This window comes from Dama dama, chromosome 18 (genome assembly GCF_033118175.1).
Source record: "Dama dama isolate Ldn47 chromosome 18, ASM3311817v1, whole genome shotgun sequence".
Taxonomy (NCBI): domain Eukaryota; kingdom Metazoa; phylum Chordata; class Mammalia; order Artiodactyla; family Cervidae; genus Dama; species Dama dama.
Genome location: NC_083698.1, coordinates 97,594,712 through 97,620,001, shown reverse-complemented (window position 1 = coordinate 97,620,001; position 25,290 = coordinate 97,594,712). Strand labels below are relative to the sequence as shown.

At 44.9% G+C, this 25,290-nt stretch overlaps 1 protein-coding gene across 1 annotated transcript in view; it reads left to right on the top strand.

Annotated features, from left to right (window-relative positions):
• KIAA1549 (KIAA1549 ortholog) overlaps positions 1 to 25,290 on the top strand; it is a 124,338-nt gene that overhangs the window by 35,749 nt on the left and 63,299 nt on the right. The window contains exons 3-9 of the mRNA XM_061166544.1: positions 9,418 to 12,105; positions 13,336 to 13,424; positions 14,482 to 14,659; positions 16,801 to 16,931; positions 19,159 to 19,342; positions 22,754 to 22,813; positions 24,143 to 24,291. Coding sequence (XP_061022527.1) covers positions 9,418 to 12,105; positions 13,336 to 13,424; positions 14,482 to 14,659; positions 16,801 to 16,931; positions 19,159 to 19,342; positions 22,754 to 22,813; positions 24,143 to 24,291 — 3,479 coding nt within the window. The remainder of the gene's footprint in view (positions 1 to 9,417; positions 12,106 to 13,335; positions 13,425 to 14,481; positions 14,660 to 16,800; positions 16,932 to 19,158; positions 19,343 to 22,753; positions 22,814 to 24,142; positions 24,292 to 25,290) is intronic.

Sequence of the window (25,290 nt, the reverse complement as noted above, 5' to 3'; positions counted from 1 at the left end):
CCACTTTGCTGCAAATATCCAGTGGCTCCCCCATTGTTCACTGACACTCTCACACTCCTCAGCCAACTTTCCTAGTGTTCTCTCCAACCAAGTGGAGCCACTACTGTTTGTTAGCAAACACACCCCACATTGTCCAGACGTGGAGCCTTTAGCCTTTGTCCACGCTGCTACTTCCAGGCAGCATGGCCCCCCACTCTCTCTCTTAAGCCTCTGGCTCCCTTGATGTAAAGTCAAAACTCAGTTTAGAGGTGAATTAAAGTATTGAGCCTGTAGCATAGGCTGTTGACTGTTGGGAGGAGAGCTACCCAGGAGGCAGATGTGTCTCCTGGTCACTGGGTTTCAGGCGCGTGTGTTTGTGCGGAGACTGATGGCCTCGGGCTCCCATGTTTGGGGGTGAAGTGCCTTCTCATGCTTAGTCACAGGACGTCGTGTGCCAGTCCAGCCCCGACTGTAATTGGAGATGGAAGATTATCTTGACGCTGATGGTGTCCTTTTCCCTGTTGTTCTGGGACTGTGTTTTGAATTAAATTGTTTTAGAAACAGATGGCCGACTGAGAGTTTTTTCGCCTTTGTTCTTAGTGAATTGAGTATTTAGTTGAGTTTGTTTTGGTTACTTAAAGTGCTGACAGCCTTGCTTTCCAGGTTGGTAAAAGAGGATTGCATTTTATTTAGGAAAAAAATAAAGTGCGACCGAATATCTCCCAACAAATACTCTGGAACATGCTTTGAATTAAACCAACATTTTAATATCCTTACCTCCTCAAATGAGAAAATTGTGCAGAGAGAGAGAGAGGCCCAGATCCCAATGGGAAGCTATCCTGGTGTTTTAGCTATAATAGTATGCATTGTGGAAAAGCTTCATGGACCCATTATTTCAGGATTGTATGGTTGCAGTTGTTGTTTTATGAAGTTGCTCATTAGCTCTCTTCTTGTTTCAGTGATGTCACTAATTGTTATCTGTATCTCCATCTCTCGAGGAGGAAGTGGAAGGTATGACTAATTACAGCAGATTTCTTCTGGGGAGCTGAGCAAGTTTGATACAGAACGGAACCCTAGAACCTGGTTCTGTTATCTGTGGAAGGTTCTGGAGCTGTCGTCTCCCTCTCTGACCGGGATTGTATCATGCCAGTGCTGTGCTTTTTATTAGCTTTTATGTTTCCAGTTAAAACGGAAGCCCCCACTACTGATGTAGTAGCCATTTGCCAGTTTGGGGACCACCCCTTCCCTTTCTGGGGAATCCATATTATGTTAGGGTCCAAGGGCTGCAGGGAGGACCGGCAGTGTGGCATGTGACCTGGGCGTGGCTGGGGGGACACTCCTGGCTGGACTTTGAACTTGGCGGGAGTGAGGTCATGAAGCAGAGGCCCAGAGGGTCCACTTACAGCTGTGCCAGTGTTGGTCCCGCCGGGCGGCGTCGGCTGCCACCCCGTGCAGAGACGCCAGCCGGCTCCCTCACTGCCCGGCCTCACTTGTCTCTCAACTGTGTCCCGAGCCCGAGCCAGCTTGTTCGTTCCGTGGACCCTCTGGTGTTTTTCCACTGAATCCCCTCCTGCTTATGTGGCCAGAGCTGTTTCCACTGCGAACAACAGAGAACCCTGACTGAGAAACCCTCACAGCTTGAGGAAGCAAGCAAGCATTGGGTCGCATGTCAGGCCTGGACAGGGGAAGTCCACACTTTCACCCGTTTTCAGGAACCTTGTGTCTCAGGAGGAGAAGAGGGAGCTGAGACCCAGGGATGTGAGGTGAGTCACTCAGGGTCGGCAGCTCCTGAGCTTGTGAGCCGGACCCCAGACCCACAAGTTTCCTGTCATCTCTGCTCCATCACAGAGCCTTTTGCTCGAGCCAGGAATGAATGGTGTTGTCTTGGTCACTCGAGCCACCCTAACAAAACACCAGACTGTGTGACGTCAACAGGAATTAGCTTCCTTCTAGTTCTGAGGCTGGAGTCCATGATCAAGGTGCCGGCAGGGTTGGTGTCTGTCGAGGCTCCACTCCTGTGCTTGTGGATGCTGCCTTCTCGCTGTTTCCTCACATGGCCTTCATGCCCAGGCACCTGGGGCCGGCGAGCTCTGGTTTCCCTCTTCTTATAAAGAGGCCGGTTCTGTCGGATCAGGAAGGACCCCACCCTCATGACCGCCTTTAACCTCCATCACCTCCGTGAAGGCCCCCATCTCCAAACACGTCACAGTGAGGGTTAGAGCTTCAACACAGAGACCTGGGCAGCACTGTTCAGTTCATGACAGACGGGAACTATGGCGTTTCAGGCAGTTTATTGTTGTTTGTGATTTAATAAAAGTTGAGAAACAAAGGATATCAAAAGAAGATTTATAAAAGTTTTTACGTAGTACTGAGGTCTTAAAATACCCAGGTTTGGCCGGCACGCTCAGTCGCTTCAGTCGTGTTTTTCTCTTTGTGACCCCGTGGACTGTAGCCCGCCGGGCTCTCTGTCCATGGGATTCTCCAAGGAAGAACATCCAAGGAGTGGGTTGCCATTTCCTCCTCCAGGGGGTCTTCGTGACCCAGGGATCGAACCTGCATCTCTTATAGCTCCTGCATTGGTAGTTGGATGGTTTACCACTTGTGCCCCCTGAGGTCTTTAAAATCCTGAGGACTGGCCAGCAGTTACTATTTATTCGCCTTGAGGTTGAGTCTTTTCTGTGCAGGGAGCTCTTCGGTGATTGTTCTTTGGCTGAGCCCCCGGATCCAACCTGAAACGCTGAATCGGGAACCACAGTTCCCAAACCACATGGGACCTGTGAAGCCTGCCCTCTGGTTTCAGACTGTAGCTCCCCCAGCAGAGCCTGGCCATCTCCTTTGGTGTCTGTTTCAGCATTCTCCACTGACCTGGTTGCTGTCGTCCCCACCCCTCCCCGGCCAGAATCCCTTTCAGCACTCTCCAGCAGGTCCGTGCATCATGCCCTGTCTGCACTCACCCTCTCCTCCAGGTGAAGGTCAAAGGCTGCTTCCCCTCTGGACCCCGTTTCCTTCTTCCTTCCCAGCCCCCTGGGCTCTTCCCTCGTCCTTTGCATCTTCCACTTCTTCCTCTCTTATGGATTGTTCCGTCAGCATTATTCCTAGTCTGTGAGCCGGACCCCAGAGAATGGTGCTTGTGCTTGGCGTTAGTATTACCCACGGCGTGGTTTTCGAAACACAGGTTCCACCACAGCAGGAGCAGCAGCAAACACAGACACCCACACTGAGTCCTGAGCCCCAGGCCCACCTGCTGAGTGAGAACCCGACTTAGTTTTATTTGGAAAGCATCTTAGACATTAAGCAAAGTTGCGAAATTAGCAGAGTTCTCATAAGCCCACTTACTCAGCATCTCCTCTTGACCCTGGTTAACCTGTTCTTCATGCTGTAGTAGGAGGGACTTTTAGATCATTATTCTGACCGTGTCATTCTTGCTTTATGCTTTTAAAGGATATCATGATGGCTTTTACTCTAGGGAAGAATTTAAGCTTTCCATCCTAAGACACAGACACACAAATCTCAATTACAGAAAAGATTGATAAATTTAACCACATTAAAACTGATAATTTCTGTTCATCAGAAGACCACATAAAATTCAGATGTTATTTATGTTACTATATATATGTGACCTGATAAATGTGTCTTTATAAGTAGTATTTCTTATCTACTCAATATTTGGTAATAAAAACAGTACCACTTGGAAGAGAGCGTAGAAGGTAGGAGGTAGCTGGTTGAAGCTATTAATAGACAGTTGGGGTTGGAGAAAGAAAGAGAAGAGACACATTCTTTTCTAAACCAGGGAGAGAAAAATGAAAGGTAGAAAAAGGAGAGGATGGTTTTAAGAATGGCACTAAAATCCTTCTTAGGACAGCCTAAGAACTAGGATAAAAGGTGCTGAAGATTTGCCACATTGGTTATTGGTTTAATTATCTGACTGCTTTTGTTTTCAAACACCTAGAGATTCTAGCGGGCTCTTGTTCTGTGGCGGACCTAATAGCCACGGAGTGGAGATGACTCACCCTGCTTTGCAGACTCCACAGTTCAGCAGAGAAGCAAAAGTAATGGTTCTGTTTGGATGAAAGCTCTTTAGAGGTTTTTGATGTTGTCGTCCCTTGGGTTTTCCAGGCCAGCTCTCAGAGGATGTTTTGTTTTCTGAGCGCCTGTGCCTGCAGCTGTGAGCTGCCCCGCGTGGACGGTGGGACCTCAGAGCTCAAACAGCATGCCTTGGCATAGGTTTCAGGGGCACAGAATTTAGCATGTGCTTTCAATGCATTTATAACACAACTTAGCATATTTTTCAATGTAATTTCTTCACTAGCAATCTTAATGAAATAGGCTGATTTGCCTCAGCCTGGTGTGGTGTGAAGAGCATTCAACCAGTGGGGGCTTAGGAACCTGCCTTTCTAGGCTGGCTCTGCCCTGATGCTATTTTGAGCAAGTCAGCTTAAACTCTGAGCCTCATTTGCCATGCGAGGGGGTTGCCAAGGTCTTAAAGGATCCATTCAGCTTGAAAAGTCCACGATGCCATGTTTGACTAGTGTATTTAGGGAGGGTTTCCAGATGGAAAAATACAACTTTCAAAAAGGATAAATACCAAATTATGCATGTGTGAATGAGACCAGCAACTTCCTAGAGACTGGCAGCTCACACATGAGTTTTAAAAAAGTTTTATTTTTTAAAATATTTATTTATTTGTTTTGTTTTTTTTGGCCATACTGTGCTGCTTGTGGTATCTTAGTTGCTCGACCAGGGATTGAACCCAGGCCCTCAGCAGTGAAAGCATGAAGTCCTGACTAACTATTGGATCACCAGGGAATTCCCAAGATTTTATTATTTTTTTTAAAGAACAGTTTTAGATCCATTCAGGTAGCAAAATTGAGAGGAAAGTAGAGAGATTTCCCATATACTCCCTGCCCCCACCCACGCATAGCCTCCCCCATTGTTAACATCCCCCCACCAGATGGTACGTTTGTTACAGTAAATGAACCTACACTGACACAGCATTGTCACCCAAAGTCTAGTTCACTTTGGGGTTCACCTTTGATGTGCTTTCTACGGGTTTGCATTGTGAATTTTTCATCACTATGAATCTGCATGGCACTTGGGCAGCTTGGCAGGCACCTACAAAGGAGAAGGGGGTGCGAGGTTGTACCGTCTACACAGGAGAAAGTGGCTTAGTACTTTTACGCAGAGTGTGGTTGGGTCTGGACCCACCTGGGTGCTATGCAGAAGCTCAGCGGGCCCTCTCCTGGCCCGGCCCTGCCCCACAGTGCCCGTATCTTAACAAGATCCCCCATCTCACGTGTATCATCCCCATTCCTTTCTCCGTGTTGTCCAAGAGAGAACCTTGCACACTTGTGTGAACTTGAGAGCTTGAAAATTGATCTCCAGGGCTTAAAATTAGAGTCTTGGAAGCTTTTTCTGCTGGGAGAGACTCACCTGGGTTTTCTAACCTCTTCCTGAATTAACTACAGAAGTGATTCCCATGGCATTTCGGCGGCTGTCTCTTTAGAGCTGATTTCTTTCTCCTGGGACTTGGCCAAAAGGAGGGGGGAGAAAGCACCATGGCTTGGCTCACCTCACAGTTCTTAATAGGAAGTTTTTGTTCCTCTGTTTTACTAGCCAGGAGAATTTTTCATTCTTTTGATCACTTTGCCTTCCCTGTTCCCTGTCCTTTGTAGGCAGAATTGATTGAATTCTAAGTTGCATCAGATACTTGGGCTCATAAATTAGCCACTAAATGCTTCTCTCTTTGCTGTTTTATCTCTTGCAGTTTTCCAGTGCACTTATGAGTATGTTTCTGATTCAATTAAAAAGGGATCTTTCTCTTTCTTCAGGTCTTCTATTTAAAAATAAATCATAGCAGAGTTTTCAAACACATAAAGTAATTTATTCTTAGGAAAACTTTTAAATCTATGTGCTGCATAGTTGCATATATTATTATTTTATTACTTCTCAAATTTATCACTTCTTAACCTTTACTATGGAGGAGAGCAGCTGCTACTTTACTGTATTTGTAGTAAGTATTGTCTTTACTTTTACTCATGCTTGGAATATGGTAGGTAAATAGTAAAAGCATATAGACCAGAAATGCTAGAGCTTAGTTGTATGGAAGACAACAGATACCTAATATATATTGCTATGAAAAAACCTAAAATCTCTGAGAAACAGTTTTCTTCTTTAATTATCTATTCATTTTTAAAAGTCATATTCCACAGAAAGTGAGCAGCTTTAAAGTAAGCAGCTTCTGTCTGGTGTAAATTTGTAACTTTCAGATGCTAACCGAACCAGCTAGAAATAGTTCATCTATATAAATATATGATTGAATATAATTTACAAGTTTTAGTGTGTACACACAAGATCTATTCAGTTTTGTCTAAATGCTGCTCTTTCAACTTCTATGCCATGTAACAAGCTATTTTAATTCTGTATTAGGTCTCTTGTAACCTTACAGATTAAATAGCATTTTTATTGTTCATTTATAGCATCCATGCTTGTTTAGATTTAACCACATTTTTATCATTCCTTTATTCTCAGATCTTCCCTCCAGGATAATCACCTTTTCTTTTCATGTATATCCTTGTTTAGAGAGGCTCTTCTATTGGTCTTCTGTTAGTATAACCATTTAAAAAAAAGATCTGAAACTGTCATTATTTTTAAAAATAGAGAGTACTGCTGGTTATTCAAGTCTAGATGTCAGATGTTTCCTCTCAGCATGTTGAAGATATTACTGTTTCACTGTTAGTTGGCTCCTAGTTCTGTGAAGTAGTTACGTGATGGTTAATTGCCATTCCTTTTCTCTTACTACCTGCACAATTATTATTATTTATTTATTTGGTCTTTGGTGTCCTATGGTATCATAACGTGTGTTGGTATGGGTTTTTAAAAAAGATTCACCTGATTTGTGATTCTTTGTCTTCCTGAATTGAAGGATTCATGTCTCTTATTGAAGAGTTCCTAGCACTATCTCTTTTAATATTGCCTCCACTCAATTCCCTCCACTACTTCCTTTAAAACTTTGATCCAGTGTGTGTTGTACTATCTCATTCTGCCTTGTATATGTTCTATATGTTTCTTTTGTATGTCTCCTCCTTTTGTTCCTCTGTGCTCCATTCTGAATAATTTCCAGGTCTGATCCCCAGTTCACTAAAGCTCTCTTCAGCTATGTCTGAGTTGCTGTTTATTGTGTATTTTATATTGTATATTGAGTTTAAAGGGCTTCCCTGATAGCTCAGTTGGTAAAGAATCCACCTGCAATGCAGGAGATCCTGGTTTGATTCCTGGGTTGGGACGATCCACTGAGAGGAGATAGGCTACCCAGTCCAGTATTCTTGGGCTTCCCTTGTGGCTTAGCTGGTAAAGAATCCACCTGCAATGCGGGAGACCCGGGTTTGATCCCTGAGTTGGGAAGATCCCCTGGAGAACGGAATGGCTACCCACTCCAGTATTCTGGCCTGGAGAATTCCATGGACTGTATAGTCCATGGGGTCGCAAAGAGCCGGACACGACTGAGCAACTTTCACTATTATTCACTATTGAGTTTACAATGTTTAATTATTATATTTTTTCATTTCCAAATGTTCTTTTGGTTGTTTTTCAAATCTTTCTGGTCAATTTTTTTCATAGACTCTTGCTCCTTATTCATGTTTTCAGTTCTTTCTTTATTATTTAAATGAATTAGACATACTTTGAAAAATGTACACCATTCCAGTATCTGAAGTCTTTACAGTTCTGATACCATTTGTGTGGAATTCTCTTTTCACTTTTGGGGGAGGTTTCTCTTGACTCTTTTTCATAGTACCTGAATTCTTATGTATTTTGTGATTTTTAACTTTGCACTCATGACTGAGCATTAAGCTGACTGGTGCAGTGTCCCTGTAGGCTTTCTATTTAAATATTCCTCTAAGACCTGTGCCCTGGGCCTTCCATCAGGGGTCTGGGCCATTGTATTTCCTGCCTCTCTGTACAGTATATCTGAATTATAGGTGGAAATACCTAAATCACTTAAATGATCATGACACTATCCCAAGGATGAAGAATATGAAAGTTTGAGAGGATGATAGAATGCTTTTGGCACATATCAGAACTTGGTCCTCAGACACGTTCATTCACTCATTTATTCATTCATTCACTTAACAGCTGTTTATTGAAATTTACTGATAGCTCAGTTCCTAAAGATTTCGCCTGCAGTGCAGGAGATCCCAGTTCAATTCCTGGGTCAGCAAGATCCACTGAGAGGAGATAGGCTACCCACTCTAGTATTCTTGGACTTCCCTTGTGGCTCAGCTGGTAAAGAATCTACCTGCAGTGCAGGAGACCTGGTTTTGATCCCTGGGTTGGGAAGATCCCCTCAAGAAGGGAATGTCTACCCACTCCAGTATTCTGGCATGGAGAATTCCATGGACTGTATAGTCCGTGGGGTTGCAAAGAGTCAGACACGACTGAGCGACTTTCATTTTTCACTTATTGAGCTGTTAGTATAAGTCACTCACTGTGCTAGGCACTAGGGAGAGAGATCAATAGTTTCTGTCCTCAAAACGCTCAGAGTGTAATGAGCAGACAGTTCATTTCAGTGGGACATGATCAGGGATGTGGCAGGTAGAAAACTAGGGAGAGACACTCACCTGCCTTTGGAGCATTGAGGAGGGAGGTGGTACCTGGGCTGTATCTGCAGGGCCGGTAGAAACAATCCAGGTGGAGAGCAGGGGAAGGGCATCCCAGGCAGAGAGAGAGGGGAATGTGCAGATCACTGAGCCACAGAGGATCTGGGCTTGGGGAACTGCAGGTAGCTCATTGGGCCAGAGCGTAGTTGGGACGGTGTGAGTGGAGCAGGGAAGGATGAGAGGTGAGCCTGGAGGTAGTCTGCAGCCTGGATGTGGAAGGCCCTATAACCAGGAAACTGCTGAACTCTCTTCCCTGCGTACTGAGTGATGCTGTCAGAGTAGTCATGTTCATTTCTCATAAGAGCCAACTCTTCTGAAAGAATAGGAAAACGGGCTTGGGCATCAAGGCAGGCTTCTACTAAGATTCCAGCTCCACCTGCATCTGGGTGGTCACGTAACTGATTTAATTACCTTCTCCGACCTTCTCTTTCTCAGCGATAAATGAGGGAGAAGAGATGAGACAGCTCCGTAAGTCCTCCTCTATTTATAGTATTCTGTGGGGGTGTGAGAAGGCAAAAAGAACATGTCAGTGTGTGTATACAGAAAGACAGACCCAACATGCTTAAGTAAAAAGTGGTGCTCAAATTTATGAATGTTTGCAGGTATTATGCTGACAGTTAACTCTGGCAATTTCTGGCTTTCAATTGGTTGTTTAACTTTTTTGAATCGTGGATATTCAGTGAGTGGGTATCTGTTGATGGAGAATATTTTCATATCTGAAACAAAATGTTAGCAGTGTGACTTTTCATTGCCTTTCAACTGAACTTGGCTGTTATTTTCTTAGATGAGCTCCGTCTGGAACAGCACAATCTTTCTTTCTCCTCCGTGGAGCTCATGCTGAGGGAAAGCACTGTGCCCAGCACTGCATACGTGGCCTTAACAGAAACCGCTCCAGGGTCCCCGCAAAGCAGTTCTCTCCACGTCACATCATCTCCATCCACCACGGCTTTTGATACAGCCTTTTTTAACCAAGGAAAATGGACCCAAAGTACAGCAGATCCCAGCATCTTTGCGGCAAATTATGTGGCAGTGACGAGCAACGAGGTCCTGGATGACGATGAAATGGACAACTTCTTGCCAGAGACTTATTGGACCGCCTCGCGCGTGGTTTCGCCGGTACGATACGTCACAGTCAGCCCGCCGGAGCTGCCCAAGGAAACCTTAGACTCCGTGCTGACTCCATCGTTACCCGTCATACCTTTACAAGATGAAGAAGTGACATCAGCCTGGCTAAACACAGTGAAACAACCAACCACGTATGCTGAGCTCCCTGGTCATTTCAGTGCTTTTCGGTCAGCTTTTCCCACTTCCGAGGGCATAATTCCAATGCCTAGTAGGAATTTGCCATTTTATCCTTCTGATGCTTGTGGGCACATGTCAAGCAGGACTTTGCCAGAGATCATGGTTTCAGGAGCACAGGGCTCAGGAACCCTCCTTCTTAGCTCGCAGTCTTCAGAGTCCTGGCTACCAGGTGATGATGTTACTCAGCAGCCATCTCCCCCATCAGGGCAGGTCTCACCGCCTCCAGGGGATGCTCTGGCCACAGATACAGACAGGTACCCTGATGTCACCACTGCTTTGGGTCAGAGCCTAGACAAAACCGTCCCTCCAGGCACACGCCGTTCTGCAGCTCTGTCGCCGATGGTCCTTGCTTTCAGCAGCAGCAGTGCACACTGGGCTTTGTTTCCAACTCCTCTGGCGTCTGGATCCTTTTCTGCTCAATCCGCCAGTGTGTCACATAACCCCTTTCTTTCCGGCGACTCCCGTGAGGCATCAGAGTTGCCTGGCCACTCAGTGGTCCCAAGTGGTGCGGGTGACTCCCATGTCCGGAGCCCGGTGTCTTTGTTCAGGCAGTACACGCAGTATGTGTCCTGCACTGAGGTGTCCTCCCGGCCCGTGCTGTCAACGACCTTCACGGAGAAGGATGCGGGATCGGGGGATGGTGCTGAGACCCTGTCCCCCACCCCCTTGGGAGCCAGCAGCATCTCTCCACTGAGCAGCGTCATCACGGACTTCCCTGAATTTGAGGAAGAGTCTCAAGAGTTCAATACGCTTTTCCCCTCCAGGCCGATGGTTCCTCTCTCTTCTCCGTCCGGGGAAATCTCAGCCACCGGCGTCGGTGTTTCAGCCGAGGGGGAGATGAGCGGTGTTGTGACCGTGCAGGTGTACCCTCTCCGCGGCCGCCTCTCGGAACCTGTGTCACCCGATGCTGCTCTGGGCTCCTCCTCTATCGCTCAAGTGATGCCGTCCAGCGTGACAGCCGTGCCGTCCTCGGTCACCCCCAGCATCCTTCTCAACTCTTCTTTCCCCATCACAGCAAACAGAAACACACCGTCGCTTGCCGTCAGCGGCCCAGGTCTTTTTCCATCTTACAGTTCGGACCCGCCGGCAGAGTCTTCGCTTTTCCCGGACCGAGAACCTGTCAGTTTTTCCCAACATGAAACTGCAAGTATTTGGGGTTCTGCGTCCAGCTTTTTCTCTACTCCACCACTGGAATACAGCAGCGGGGTCCCTCCGTCTTCAGAAGTATTTGCTTCTCCGTCTCTGAGGTCAAGGGATCTGTCTACCTTTGTTTCTCAGGCGTTTTCCAGCTTGGTTGAGACACCTACATTGACCGACGTGATCAATTCTCAGTCACCGCAGCTCTCTGTTCCCGGCTCCACAAACCTGCAGTTTTCTCAGCCCTGGCCAAGCTCAGACTGTCTTTTAAGCGCGTTCACCCTCCTCCCTGGTTACTCTGAAATGTCACGACACTCCAGCTTTCCCTCTGATTCTCTGACGTTTTCCGAAGCGCCCACAGTGTCGCTGACAGATACTGAAGCTCATTTTACCTCAGCTTTCACTGAAACTACCTCCTCTGTTGAGTTTTCACTCATGTCCCGTGAATCCGCAGTCACCACGCTGGTGCCGTCCAGCTCCGAGCCCGTTTTGACTGCTGACTCTCACTTCATGTCACTTTGGACTGCTGTCCCTACTTCAGCTATTTTAACTGAACCTTCTCTCTTTTCAACCCCGACACCTTCTGGTGATATCAGTGCTATAAACCATCACACGTCTGTCTTACCCTCTTTCTCGGAAGTCACCCCGACCAGCACAGTGCTGGTCACCGCCGGGTATCTGCCGTCAGCATCCTCGTCTGTTCCTGACGTGACCCCCTCGCCTCTGCCTACAGAGCCTACCGGTGGTCCGCGTGGGCTGTCCTTCACACCCGCGGATTTGCCGAGGAACACCTCCGCTGAACCAAGCACATCTGGTACCAGTGTTGCCCCTGAGAATTCTGGTCACACCACCCTGAACAGCAGACCCGCCGGTCAGGATCCCCACGGGGGCGGCACGGTTCTCCCCGCACTGTCCCTTCAGCCCGTGACCACCCCCACTCCCGAAGCATCAGTTCATACTCCAGCGCTGGTCACCACCAAGTCGCCATATGTGTGTGATATTACGGTTCCTGACGCCTATCTGATCACAACTGGTAAGGCCCTGCTTCACATCCCTTCTCTCAGTTGGGGTGATGTTCAGAAGGTGCTCATAGGAAACACGTGTGTAAAGTGCAGCATTGGGGCAAAGTATAAGCTCTGGACCCAGACAGCTCCTCACTGCTGTACCAGCTCTCATGAGTTCTCTGGGCAGTTAGCTTCTCTAAGCCTCTGTTTCCTCAACTGTTAAACAGGGAGGATGGTGGCACTTACTTCTTTGGATTGTTATAGAGATTTCAATGCGTTAATGCATATAAAATACTTAACCCAATGCCTGGCCTATATAGTTAAGTGCCCACAAAATATTACAGATGAACAGCAGTGAAAACAGATTTAAATGAGCCTTAGAAGTGTTTGCTAGGATCTTTGTCTTTGGAGCTCATAACCCATTGGATGCATAGATGACACAGTTAAACACCTTCATGTTTAGTTCAAGCAGTTAGTTGGACAAATGTGTAAGGGCCTCTACTGCAATTTCTTACTCATTTACTGTTCTCACTTTTCCTGGAAAAGAGGGGGCACTTTGTTCTTACATGAAAGTGTTAGTCACTCAGTGGTATCTGACTCTCTCTGACCCCACAGACTAGCCTGCCAGGCTCCTCTGCCCATAGAATTCCCCAGGCAAGAATGCTGGAGTGGGTAGCCATTCCCTTCTCTAGGGGATCTTCCTGAGCTAGGGGTCAAATCTGGGTCTCCTGCATTGCAGGCAGATTCTTTACCATCTGGGCCATCAGAGAAGCCGAGGAGAGCAACATGGGGTGACTTAGTATCCTCTGAACTGGGTCACAGACCTTGACCTTCTCCCCGGCCTGCCGTCTGAGTTACCGGCCGACAGGCAGCAGCTTCTCTTGCAGCTGCTCGGCCACTTTAGTTGCAGAAAACTGGAGTACCCCGGATGTCATGTCTGAACAAGTCTGGCGACTGTGGCCTCCCGTCAGACTTTCCCACTTGTTCCTCCTGAGAAGTGGCAGGTGTGCATTAAGCCAGTGTCCTGTTCATACGCACTGAAGTACAAAGTGCGGTTGATCAGCAGCCTGGCTCTGCTTGTTGGTTGGGATGGGGATGCGGGATAGAAAGGAAGAAGATGGCAGGAGAGGTGGAGCAGGCAGGGAGCCGAGTGGTCAGGGAAGGTGGAGCTGGGAGGAGGGAGGAGAACGCACTGGGTCTTTTTTCTCCACACTGAGACCAAGGGAGCCCATTCATAATGACACTAACCTGCCTTGCAGTGCTGGCCCGCAGAGCCGTGCAGGAGTATATCATCACATCCATCAAAGAGGTGTTGAGGACCCATTTCAACCGTGTGGTGGAGCTCAAGGTGGGTCCGCATGGTGTGGAAATCTGCAGGGGGAGCTTGGCTGGATTGCACATCACAGTGGGAGCAGGACATTTGCTTTCCTCTTCCCCCCTCCCTCCTCCTGGTGGACACGTTCTCTTCCTTTGGATCACCCCTCAGACATCCAGTTCTCCAAGGAAGCCTTTCTGACCCCAGATGAGGCCAGGTTTAGTCCATCAGGGGGCGTGTTGGCAGAGTGGGAACAAAGGGCTGTAAGACTTGAGTCTGGGGTGATGCCCTAAGGATCTCGCTTCCCTTGATATACATGAAAGGGCTTGGATGAGAGTTTAGAGTGAGTGTGTATGTATGTTTCTGTGCGTCGCGTGAGATGGGTTTCTAGGTGCTTTAGGCTGGATTCCTGCTGGTGCCTCCTGTCCCTTGCTGCTGAGCTCACAAAGCCACATTCTAGCCTGGCGTCATCTTGAACAGAGCCACGAGCCATGTGTGGCTGTTGAGCACGTGGAATGGGGCTTGTCCCGAGTGAGATGTGCTGTCAGTGCAAGATACACACCAGATTTCAAAGACTCAGTGCAAAAGGGAATGCAGAGTATCTCATTAATCATGTTTTTGCATTGCCTGCAATTGAGATGACATATCATATATGGTTTAAGTAAAATGCTTTAAAATTAATTTCACCTGTTTATTTTATTTTTTTAATGTGGCTACTAGAAATTTAAAAATTACATATGTGGCTCAGGTACTTCTTGTGGATAGCTCTGCTTCATAGATTAAGTGCTCCTTTTTATGTGGGTTAAATACAATAAAACACCTTGAATTTTTCTTAATTCCTTATTTGGTTCCTATTATTAACTATTCTTCTTTTTCACAGTCCTTGCTCTTGTAATTTTGTGCTTTTGTTGAGAAAGTTGACAGATATGTGAGAGGAATAACTAAAATAAAATTTTAATTATCTCTGAAGCCATACCCCTTCATTTAAAATTATTTTTTTAACTTTATTATTTTTCTACTCAATACAACTTCCTTTACTTTGAATTATGTTACCCTCAAATTTTCTATTTAATGTCTTTTGTCTTTATAGGTTTATGAACTATTCGCTGACTTCACTTTTCTGGTAACATCTGGTCCCTTTGTTTACACGGCAATATCAGTCATCAATGTACTTATAAATAGTAAACTTGTACGAGACCAAACTCCTTTAATCTTGGCTGTGAAACCCTCCTTCCTTGTGCCAGAGTCCAGGTTCCAAGTTCAAACAGGTAAGAAGACTTAAGTATAGTTTTTCTGATTTGTAAATAGAGTTTCATTTTATTTTTTATGTTTTAAAATACTTTGGGGAGGATTGTGTCGAAATTTGTTATTCAAAATTTCAAAAAACTTTATAATGATGGAGAATTTCCAGCTTATATAAAAGTGCACAGAATAATATAATGAATCCCTAGGTACTCATTGTACGGCTTCAACAATTGGTGGCTCAGACAGTGAAGAATCCGCCTGCAATGCAGGAGACCTGGGTTCAAACCCTGGGTTGGGAAGATCCCTGGGTTGTGAAGATCCCCTGAAGGAGGGCATGACGACGCACTCTAGTATTCTTGCCTGGAGAATCCCCGGGGACAAAGGAACCTGCAGGGCTACAGTCCATGGGGTTGCAAAGAGTCGGACACAACTGAGTGACTAACACACAACAATTTTCAGCTCCTAGCCAGTTTTGTTACATCTTTGTCCCCAGATAAACCCCCTCCTCTCATGTTATTTTGATATGGCCTCGTGTCATCTCATTCATAAATATTTTAGCCTGTGACTCTAAAAGGTAAGACTATTAAACATATATATACACACACATAAAACATACACATGCATACATACACACATCTATTCACAGTATCATTGTCACACCCCCTGAGATTAGCTGTAATTCCTTAATGTCATTTAACTTTTTATTATGGACTTCTAAAAACATACAGAAGTAGAAAGAATACTGCAGTTAGCCCACATATGTGTATACAAACTTAAAAAATTATCAACATTTTCCCAATTTTGTTTCTTTTATCTCACACAGATTTTTTTGAGGAAGCTAGAGTGTTTTAAAACAATATCAGATAACATGTCATTTCACCCATACATACTTAAGAATTCATCACTAGTGAATTTATTTATATTTCAAATGTTTCAGTGTTGTATCTTTTGATGCCCCAGTTATTATCTTAGATATTTTTCCATTTTAAAATGGTATGAGTCACTTCACATTGCATGTAGTCCTTTGGTACAGTTAGCTTTCCACATTTCCGTGATATGATACATGTAAATAATATATCATGGACCCTTGTACACTGTTGGTGGGAATGTAAATTGGTGCAGCCACTATGGAAAACAGTATGGAGGTTTCTCAAAAACCTGAAAATAGAACTACCGTATGACCCAGCAATTCCACTCTTGGATGTGTATCCAAAAGAATGAAAACACTAATTTAAAAAGATACATGCACCTCAGTGTTCATAGCAGCATTATTTTCAATAACCCAAGACATGGAAGCACCCAAGTGCCTATCAACAGATGAATGGATGAAGATGTGATGTGTGTGTGTGTGATGTGATGCTCAGTCATGTTAGACTCTTGGCGACCCCATGGACTGTAACCCGCCAGGCTCCTCTGTCCATGTGAATTTCCCAGCAAGAATATTGGAGTGGGTTGCCATTTATTCTTCCAGGGGGTCTTCCTGACACAGGGATCGAACTTGCATCTCCTGTGTTTCCTGCATTGGCAGGCAGATTCTTTACTGCTGAGCACCTGGGAATCCCTATATATATATATATATATATATATATATATATATATATACTCTTCATCCATAAAAAGGAATGAAAATTTTGCCATTTGCAAGAACATGGATGGACTTAGAGGGTATTATGCTAAGTGAAATTAAGTCAGACAGAGAAAGACAAATACTATGAGATATCACTTATGCAGAATCTAAAAAATAAATCAGGCTAGTGAATATAACAGAAAAGAAACAGACTCGTTGACAACAAACTAGTGTTTACAAGTGGAGAGAACCAAGGGTGGGGACAATATAGATGTAAGAGATTAAGGGGTTGCAAACTACTATGTATAAAATAAATAAGCTACAAGGATATATTGTATAGCACAGGGAATATAGCTAGTATTTTATAACTATAAATGAAATATAGCCTTTAAAAATTGTGAATCAGTGTGTTGTACACCTGAAACTTACATAATCATGTACACCCACTATCCCTCAGTAAAATAATAATTTTATAGAACTTAACCATGTACTATGGGTCAGAGTTCATTGATTTAGACACTGGTTTGTCCCTCTCCTCATTTTAAATACTCAAGAAACGCCTGGTTCAGGGGACTGTGTTGCTGTCCTTCTTTTCAGTGCTACAGTTTGTGCCTCAGAGTGTGGACACCGGCTTCTGCAACTTCACCCAGCGCATCGAGAAAGGCCTGATGACAGCTCTCTCAGAAGTGAGGAAACACCGGCAGGGGGGGTACAACCTCACGGTGCAGGTGAGCACAGCCTTGAGTGCAGAGCAAGATGCTTTATCTTTTGAAGAGGAACCCGTTTCTTAATGGTTTCTTTCAGACACACTTAACTCTTACTAATTCCCTACAGCAGAGGAGATTCGGTTTTCATGGATTAGAGAGCATCTCTTTCCATGGCATTGAGCCCACAGAGCATGAATAGACTAAAGTATATTTTGAAAGTTTACGGAGTGGCCCAATAACCAGGGAGCTCAGATGTGGTGAGCTGAAGAGAGATGGGCCTATGTGGGAAATGTAAGAATGTTCTAGAAAAGAACAGTATCAACTTAAATATCCAATGAGGGGAATGCCTGAATACACCAGAGTTTCATAGTATGGAATTTCATTTTATGGAATACCATGAAATGCAGTGCTTCACTGTATGAACAGAATATGGTACTAATCAAAGAACAGGCTTTGTACCACATGGAAACTGATGTTTTTACATTTCTTTGATATTTATTCCTCCATATTCTTTGTTTCTCTTTTTTGAATTCATGTTAAAAAGATTTTGGTGATCCTGGATTCCCCATGCATATTAGTTACTTTTTCCATCTCTCTCTGTCTTTAATATTTATGTATTTTTGGCTGGGTCAGGTCTTAGTTGCAGCATGTGGGATCTTTTGTTGCGGTGTGCAGGCTCTTCATTGCAGCGTTGGGGCTTCTCTCTAGTAGTGGCACAGGCAGGCTCAGTAGTTTAGGCACATGGGCTTCATTGTCCTGCAACATGTGGGATCTTAGTTTCTGACCAGGAATCAAACCCAAGTCCCCTGCATTGGAAGGTGGATTCTTAACCACTGGACCACCAGGGAAGTCCTTCTACCTCTCTTTGAAGTTCCCTACTTTTACAGATTTCTAAATCTTGTCCTCCAAGTTGTTGATGTAGTCTTCAGCTGTGTTCATTACATTGTTCATTTCCTCTATTGAATTTTCTTTTAGCTATCATTTGTTTTTCATTGTTATTTGTTCTTTGTTTCATTGCAGGCTTCCTGTAATAATGCAGGCTTGTCTTGAATGATGTTACAGTATTCCCTTGAAAGTTTCTGAGTATGTTAATTAGAATTTTTAAAAGTTGTCTTCCATGTCCTAAGTTTTCTCTGCATTCTTTGCCATTGTTCTATGTTTATCTTGGGTCTTCACTTTCATGCTAATAGTTTTCTGTAAGCATCTGCTGACCATTAGTGGTTGTCTTTAGGAATGAGGAAGAAGGTGGTTTTAGCACCTCGTTCATCTTTCCCCTACAGCTGTAGAGTCTGTGTCTACATCATCCCTCTCTCCTGATGGGAGAGTTCACTGGAGCCTTGGGTACCAGGCAGTATTTGGTCAGGGGCAGGCAACTGTCATATGAGATGAGGAGGTTGTATCCTGGGGGTGAGGTGTGTTGATGTATTTTTCATGGTAGAACAGCTCCTCCTTTTCACTCCTTTTCCTTCTTTGTCGCCTGTGTGCACTGTGGTTATTTTCACCCATCTTCCTGCTTAGAGGCTGCCCCACAACGGGTCTTGGGCCCTCTCAGACCAGGAGCTCATCTTCCTCAGGGAGCAGCTCTTCAGCTTCCTGGGGTGGAGCTGGGGCTGCTAGCCCTTCTGAGTTGGCCTGGGTGGGACGTGGGAAGGGAGAGGGGTGGGAGATACCCGAATCAGTGGTTGGCACCCAGCCTTTACCTAGTGACCCCAGCGGCTGTCCTGCAGCCCACTCTGGTCTCAGTTCTGCAGATCTCTGGGAGGAGGCCTCCTGGGGCCCCTGGAGGAGACCCATCTCAGTCCACTGTGGTCTGTGCATGTGTGTGTTTTGGGGTTTTGGTTCCCTCCGTTTTGGTTTGTATCAACATGATTCCCACCCTGTCTCCAGCTTCCAGGAATTTGACAGAATCTCTGGTTTTCTTCTTTTCTCGGTGTCTTTGTAGATTTATTCCCCTTTGTTCATCTTATTGTTATATTAGTGGGATTTGGGGTGGGAACGAAAAGGGGAGCAACTATAAATACATGTGCTCAGTTCTCTACTTAATGTAAAAAAACGTTTTCAATAAACTGAGGGTTTTAAATTATTACAAAAGGGAACCTGGCTGTGAAGCCAATTACTCTTCCTTTAAAAATATTCTTAAAAAAAAAAAAAATTTGGTGAGGGAAATTGTGAGAGAGAAATCATAGTCAAGCTTTTAGCTGGACGTTTTAATTTATCTTAGAAACTTATTCCGATTTCTTTCTTTCAGATCTTGAATATCACTGTGGGATCTTCGAGGCTGGCTCCTCGCCGGGGCCCTGTGAACATCGTCTTTGCTGTCAGAGGCTCGCAGGGGTTTCTGAACGGATCTGAAGTGAGCGAGCTGCTCAGAAACCTGAGCGTGGTGGAGTTCAGTTTCTACCTGGGGTACCCAGTGCTTCAGATCGCTGAACGTGAGTGGTGCTCTCCCGGGGAATGTGACTGGGAGCGCTTGCGTTGGTGGACCTCTTCAAACAGAATAGCTAGCAGAAAGGCAGAATATAAATCAGATGAAACTGGAGCTCCTCAGATCACGTGGAGGTGGGCCTCCAGAGCCCTCCTCTCCCCCCAGGCTTGTGTTGTTATTCTCTTTAGAGAGCCAAGGGTGCCATCCGAGATTATACCAGTCCTGGAAAAGGTGAAACCAGAGGGACTGAGTAACAGATCTGTGGTTACCAGGGGTGAAGGGTGTGAGGAAAGCAGCTTGGAGTAGGGGGAGGGGGGAGTGATGAGAGTGTCTTGTATATTATGGTGGTGGTTACACACCTCTATGCACTTGTCAAAACCCATAAAACTGTTAGGTTGGTGCAAAAGTAATTGCGGTTTTGCATTGTTGAACTTCGCCATTTGATATTGGAATACCTTATTTTTTTTTTTTTTCATTTATTTTTATTAGTTGGAGGCTAATTGCTTTACAATATTGTAGTGGTTTCTGTCATACATTGACATGAATCAGCCATGGATTTACATGTATTCCCCATCCCGATCCCCCCTCCCACCTCCCTCTCCACCCGATTCCTCTGGGTCTTCCCAGTGCACCAGGCCTGAGCACTTGTCTCATGCATCCAGCCTGGGCTGGTGATCTGTTTCACCCTAGATAATATACATGTTTCGATGCTGTTCTCTCGAAACATCCCACCCTCGCCTTCTTAAATAAACTTGGTTATGTTATATATCATTTTAATGCCCATTTCTCGCTTTATGTTTTTTTTTTTTTGCTAGTGACTTGTTACTGGCTGTGTATTTTATATTTATTTTAGACTATGGAAATGATGTTAAACAAAAAGCAAATTTGAGTGATTTCCTTATTTGAGTTCAAAATGGGTCGTAAAGCAGCAGAGACAACTTACAACATCAACAAAGCATTTGGCCAAAGAATTGCTAATGAATGTACAGTGCAGTGGTGGTTCAAGAAGTTTTGCAAAGGAGAGGAAAGCCTTGAAGATGAGGAACGTAGTTCGGAAGTTGACAATGGCGTTGAGAGCCATCAGCAAATCTGATCCTTTTCCAACTACACAAGAAGTTGCTGAGGAACTCAACATTGACAATTTTACAGTCATTTGGTACTTGAGGCAAATTGGAAAGGTGGAAAAGCTTGATAAGTGGGTGCCTTGTGAGCTGACTGAAAATTTTAAAAAATTGTCATTTTGAAGTGTCCTCTTATTCTAGACAACAAGAGTGAGCCATTTCTCAATCAGATTGTGTTGTGGGATGAAAAGTGGATTTTATATGACAACTAGCAATGACTAGCTCAGTGGTTGGACCAAGAAGAAGCTCCAAGATACTTCCCAAAGCCAGACTTGCACCAAAAAAAGGTCATTGTCACTGTTTGGTGGTCTGCTGCTGGTCTGATCTACTACGGCTTTCTGAATCCTGGTGAAACCATTCCATCTGAGAAGTATGCTCAGCAATTTGATGAGATACCCTGAAAACTGCAACACCTGCAGCCAGCATTGGGCAACAGAAAGGGCCCAGTTCTTTTCCACAACAACACCTGACCACATGTCACACAACCAATGCTTCAAAAGTTGAATGCATTGGGCTATGAAGTTCTGCCTCATCTGCCATATTCACCTGACCTCTCACCAACTTACTAGCACTTCTTCAAGCATTGTGACAACTTTATGCAGAGAAAATGCTTCCACACCTAGCAGGATGCAGAAAATGCTTTCCAAGAGTTCATCAGATCCTGAAGCATGGATTTTCACACTACAGGAATAAACAAACTTATTTCTCATTGGCAAAGATGTGTTGATTGTTTTGGTTCCTATTTTGATTAATAAAGATGTGTTGAGCCTAGTTATAATGAATTAAAAATCATGGTCCAAGACCGCAATTATGCTTGCACCAACCTAAATATACAGCAAAAAGACCAAGGTTTACTGTGTGTACATTTAAGAAGAAAAACAAAGCAGAAATGAAAACCAACAAAACCTTCCTTCCTGGTGGAAACAGTTCAGTTCACAGTACAAAGGGAGTGGAGTCAGGATAGGGGAAATATTTACTTCAAAAAAAACAGTAGATTCCAGAGTTGAAGTCAAGGGAAAGAAAAAGATATCAAATTCTTTTTCAGAATGGAACAGTCAAAAGGCTTAATGATTATTACCGTGTTTTGTGTGTTAGTCACTCAGTCGTGTCTGACTCTTTGCAACCCCATGGACTGTAGCCTACAAGGCTCCTCTGTCCATGGGATTCTCCAGGCAAGAGTACTGGAGTGGGTAGCCACGCCCTCCTTCAGGAGATTTCCCGACCCAGGGACCAAACCCAGGTCTCCTGCATTGCAGGCATATTCCTTACCATTTGAGCTACCTGGGAATCACCTGGGAAGCCCTTATTGTTATTTTAGTGTAGTGTTAATTAAATGAACTTTCCAGTGGTCATGTATGGATGTGAGAGTTGGAATGTGAAGAAAGCTGAGCACTGAAGAATTGATGCTTTTGAACTGTGGTGTTGGAGAAGACTCTTGAGAGTCCCTTGGACTGCAAGGAGATCCAACCAGTCCATCTTAAAGGAGATCAGTCCTGAATATTCATTGAAAGGACTGATGCTGAAGCTGAAACTCCAATACTTTGGCCACCTCATGCGAAGAGTTGACTCATTGGAAAAGACCCTGATGCCGGGAGGGATTGGGGGCAGGAGGAGACGGGGACGACAGAGGATGAGATGGCTGGATGTCATCATCGACTCGATGGACACGAGTTTGAGTAAACTCCGGGAGTTGGTGATGGACAGGGAGGCCTGGCGTGCTGTGATTCATGGGGTCGCAAAGAGTCAGACACGGCTGAGCATCTGAACTGAACTGAAGTGAATTAAATGAAAAAGGATAACTTGTAAAATGCAGAAGTAGACAGGGATGAAATTGTTATTTACGAATAGCAACTTTCAGTGATACATTGTGCAGGTATGGATGAAATAATAAGTATGCCAGACATTGGGTCACTTTACCCTGTCTGAGTCATTGCTGGGAATTTCCAGGGCTCTGAGGAACACGGAGTGAAAACTGGTTGCTCTGGAATTGTGACATTTCAAGGGGAACTTAAGGGTGAGCTCTGTGAAAACAGTGTCCTATGATGTCGCCCTTTCTTTCCTTTTCTCCCTCTTTCTCCTGGAGGCTGATGTGCTCAGGACCCTGTCACTGTCTCTGCCTTCACCCCAGCCTGGCACCCTAGCCTTGCGCCCACAGGCAGAGCTGATTAGTGAAGGAGAGATGGCATATTGTGACTTTATCCCTCACTCCCTAGAACACTCACCTTTCTGACTGTTGCAAACATTTTTTTTTTTTTTTAACAGATCTTTCCCCTTTTCTAACTCTTTCCTTCCTATAGCCTTCCAGTACCCACAGCTCAACTTATCTCAGCTGTTGAAGTCCTCCTGGGTAAGAACAGGTATGTTTAACTTACATAATGTTTTGAGAAACTGTAAGAGGAAGAAGCCTGTGCTGGGGTATTGAGAGGGACACTGCCTTTCCTGTTTCTGAGCCCTAAATTCAGGGCAACATGTACCTTAGATTCCTGGCAAAGAATGAATGAGAAAAGGGATTCAGATTCGACCGCGAGAATATGTCCCACTGAGTTATGGCACAGAAAGGATTGGCTTTCTTTAAAATTCATACGTCAAGTCCAGGACAAAGTCTAACAGGAATTGACAGTCTTCTGACCAGAACAGGACAAGGTTCCCAAGCAAGCATCTCTTCTTTTCCCCTAAAAGCCTCATATGTCTGGTTTGATAAGGACAAATAAGGTAACTTGGTGAGCAGTTAAGAAGCGTGTTTTAAAGTCTTGTGGGCTTGGGTCAGATATTCATAGCTGTGGAATTGCAGATAAAGGCTTTTTAACTTGGGACACAAAAGAGTAAAAGATGCCCAGTCTACGACAGTGTGGAAGCAGCCTGGTACCTCACCGGTCGTGGGAGGAAGCTTGCAAAGTGGGGATCATCATTATGGACAGGTTCCTGGGCCCTGCAAGTTTTCATTGCTCATGTACAACATGATGCCTGATAAAGGCCCCACCTCTTTGCATGGTACAGTGGCTTTATTTTCAAAATAATTTTCCTAGTGGTTAAGTGACTTGCACGTGGTCCTATCTCAAAGGGGATTTGAGCCAGTTTTGGCTGAAAAACTCAGACTTTTTTTCTTCTATACCATGCTGAGAAGCCGTTGTCTGTTTAGATAATCCAGATGTCTGAAGACAGGCTTCCTTATCTCAAGTCAGTTAATGAGTCTGAATCTTGAGTCAAGACAGAATATGAGCTCAGACCATTTACAGAAATTTTGAAATGAGTGCAGACAAAACATTTGATCTTGTGTAGGAGCTCTTAGTGGAAAAGGAAATGGCAGCCCACTCCAGTGTTCTCGCCTGGAGAATCCCAGGGACGGCGGAGCCTGGTGGGCTGCCGTCTATGGGGTCACACAGAGTTGGACACGACTGAAGCGACTTAGCAGCAGCAGCAGGAGCTCTTAGCTCCAAAGCTCCTGCATTGCTGAACTCCTGGGACTTCTAGCCACCAGTCTTTGTGAACTTTAGAGATAAGACCCATGACCTATCCTCCCTGGGGCTCTCCCGCACCCCATTCATCTTCCCTCTTTCCTCTTTTAATGTCTCCTTCCTAGGGACTGGCATTTTATAGTAAGCCTGGGTTAATTTCCTTTGCACACACTCTTTCCTCTCCACTGTTAACTTGTTTGGGGGCCTGTGTGTGTTTCACCTTGAATGTAGTCCTCCTGGGTGTTGTTGAGAAGCAGCTCCAGAATGAAGTGTTTCAAGCTGAGATGGAGCGCAAGCTGGCCCAGCTGCTCAGCGAGGTCTCCACCAGAAGACGGATGTGGAGAAGGGCCACCATCGCTGCTGGGAACAGCATGGTGCAGGTAAGGAGACGGCCGGAGGAGGAGGGAGGGGAAGGAGAGAGGAGTTGTCTAAAAATGCGCCGTGTTTTCACACAAATGGAAAATGCCAGGAGAAGAATCTTGATAAGTAGACTGATTGCTCTCTTCAGCGGCAGTGAATGCGTCAGCATTTCAGTTCCACTAGAGTCTGGACAGATACTTCCCGAATCCTTAATAACTGGTCAGTGCAGCAAATGGCCTTGTGGGGACCACAGCAAAAGAATGTATAAGTGGATTGCCACTGGATGATCTGATTTTTCAAAGAGTAGTTTTTTAGTTACCAAAACAGTTTTATGGAATGGTAAGCATTATTGATAGCATCGTAGAGGTAAACCATTCAGCTGTGAGAAACCTTGAGAAATGGGAAAGAGGAAGATGTTGTCCTCTATTCCAGCACTCTGTCTTCCCCGCCTCCCGCCAGCCCTGGTTGTCCCTTGTTACCCAAATTGTCTTCACTACATAAACTGGCAGAAAGGTTGCAATGACAGATCCATTTGAATCAAAAAGTGACCCATTTAAAAACGCATATACTCAAGAGTTGGGGGTTGGGGCTGTAATTAATTCCCATCTTGATATGAATTACATTATTTTGGATTTTTGTCTTTACCAATGCTGACTTGTAAAGCTAGGGAAATGGGATATTTGGAGCAATGCCATTTCAGAGACGAGAAGCCAGGGTGAAACCCCAGCGTGCAGAGATGTGGAGACTGGTGGTTTAGAGGCTTTCGAGAGAAAGATGTGAAGCTGACACTTGGGTGGGGAGCTGGGCAGTTTGCCGAGAACTGGCATCATCATTATCCCTCAGCTCTTTTACTGAGTTTTTCCCTGTAAATGTTGCTCTTTATTTTCCCTCCCAGAAAGGTGGTTATTAGGTTTCTAAACTAGTTACTTTGCCAGATGCTATAGAATATACAGAAATTGAAAAACTAAAAAAAAAAAAAAAAAAAAGAGCAATATTAAGCAAATAACTATAATACTAAG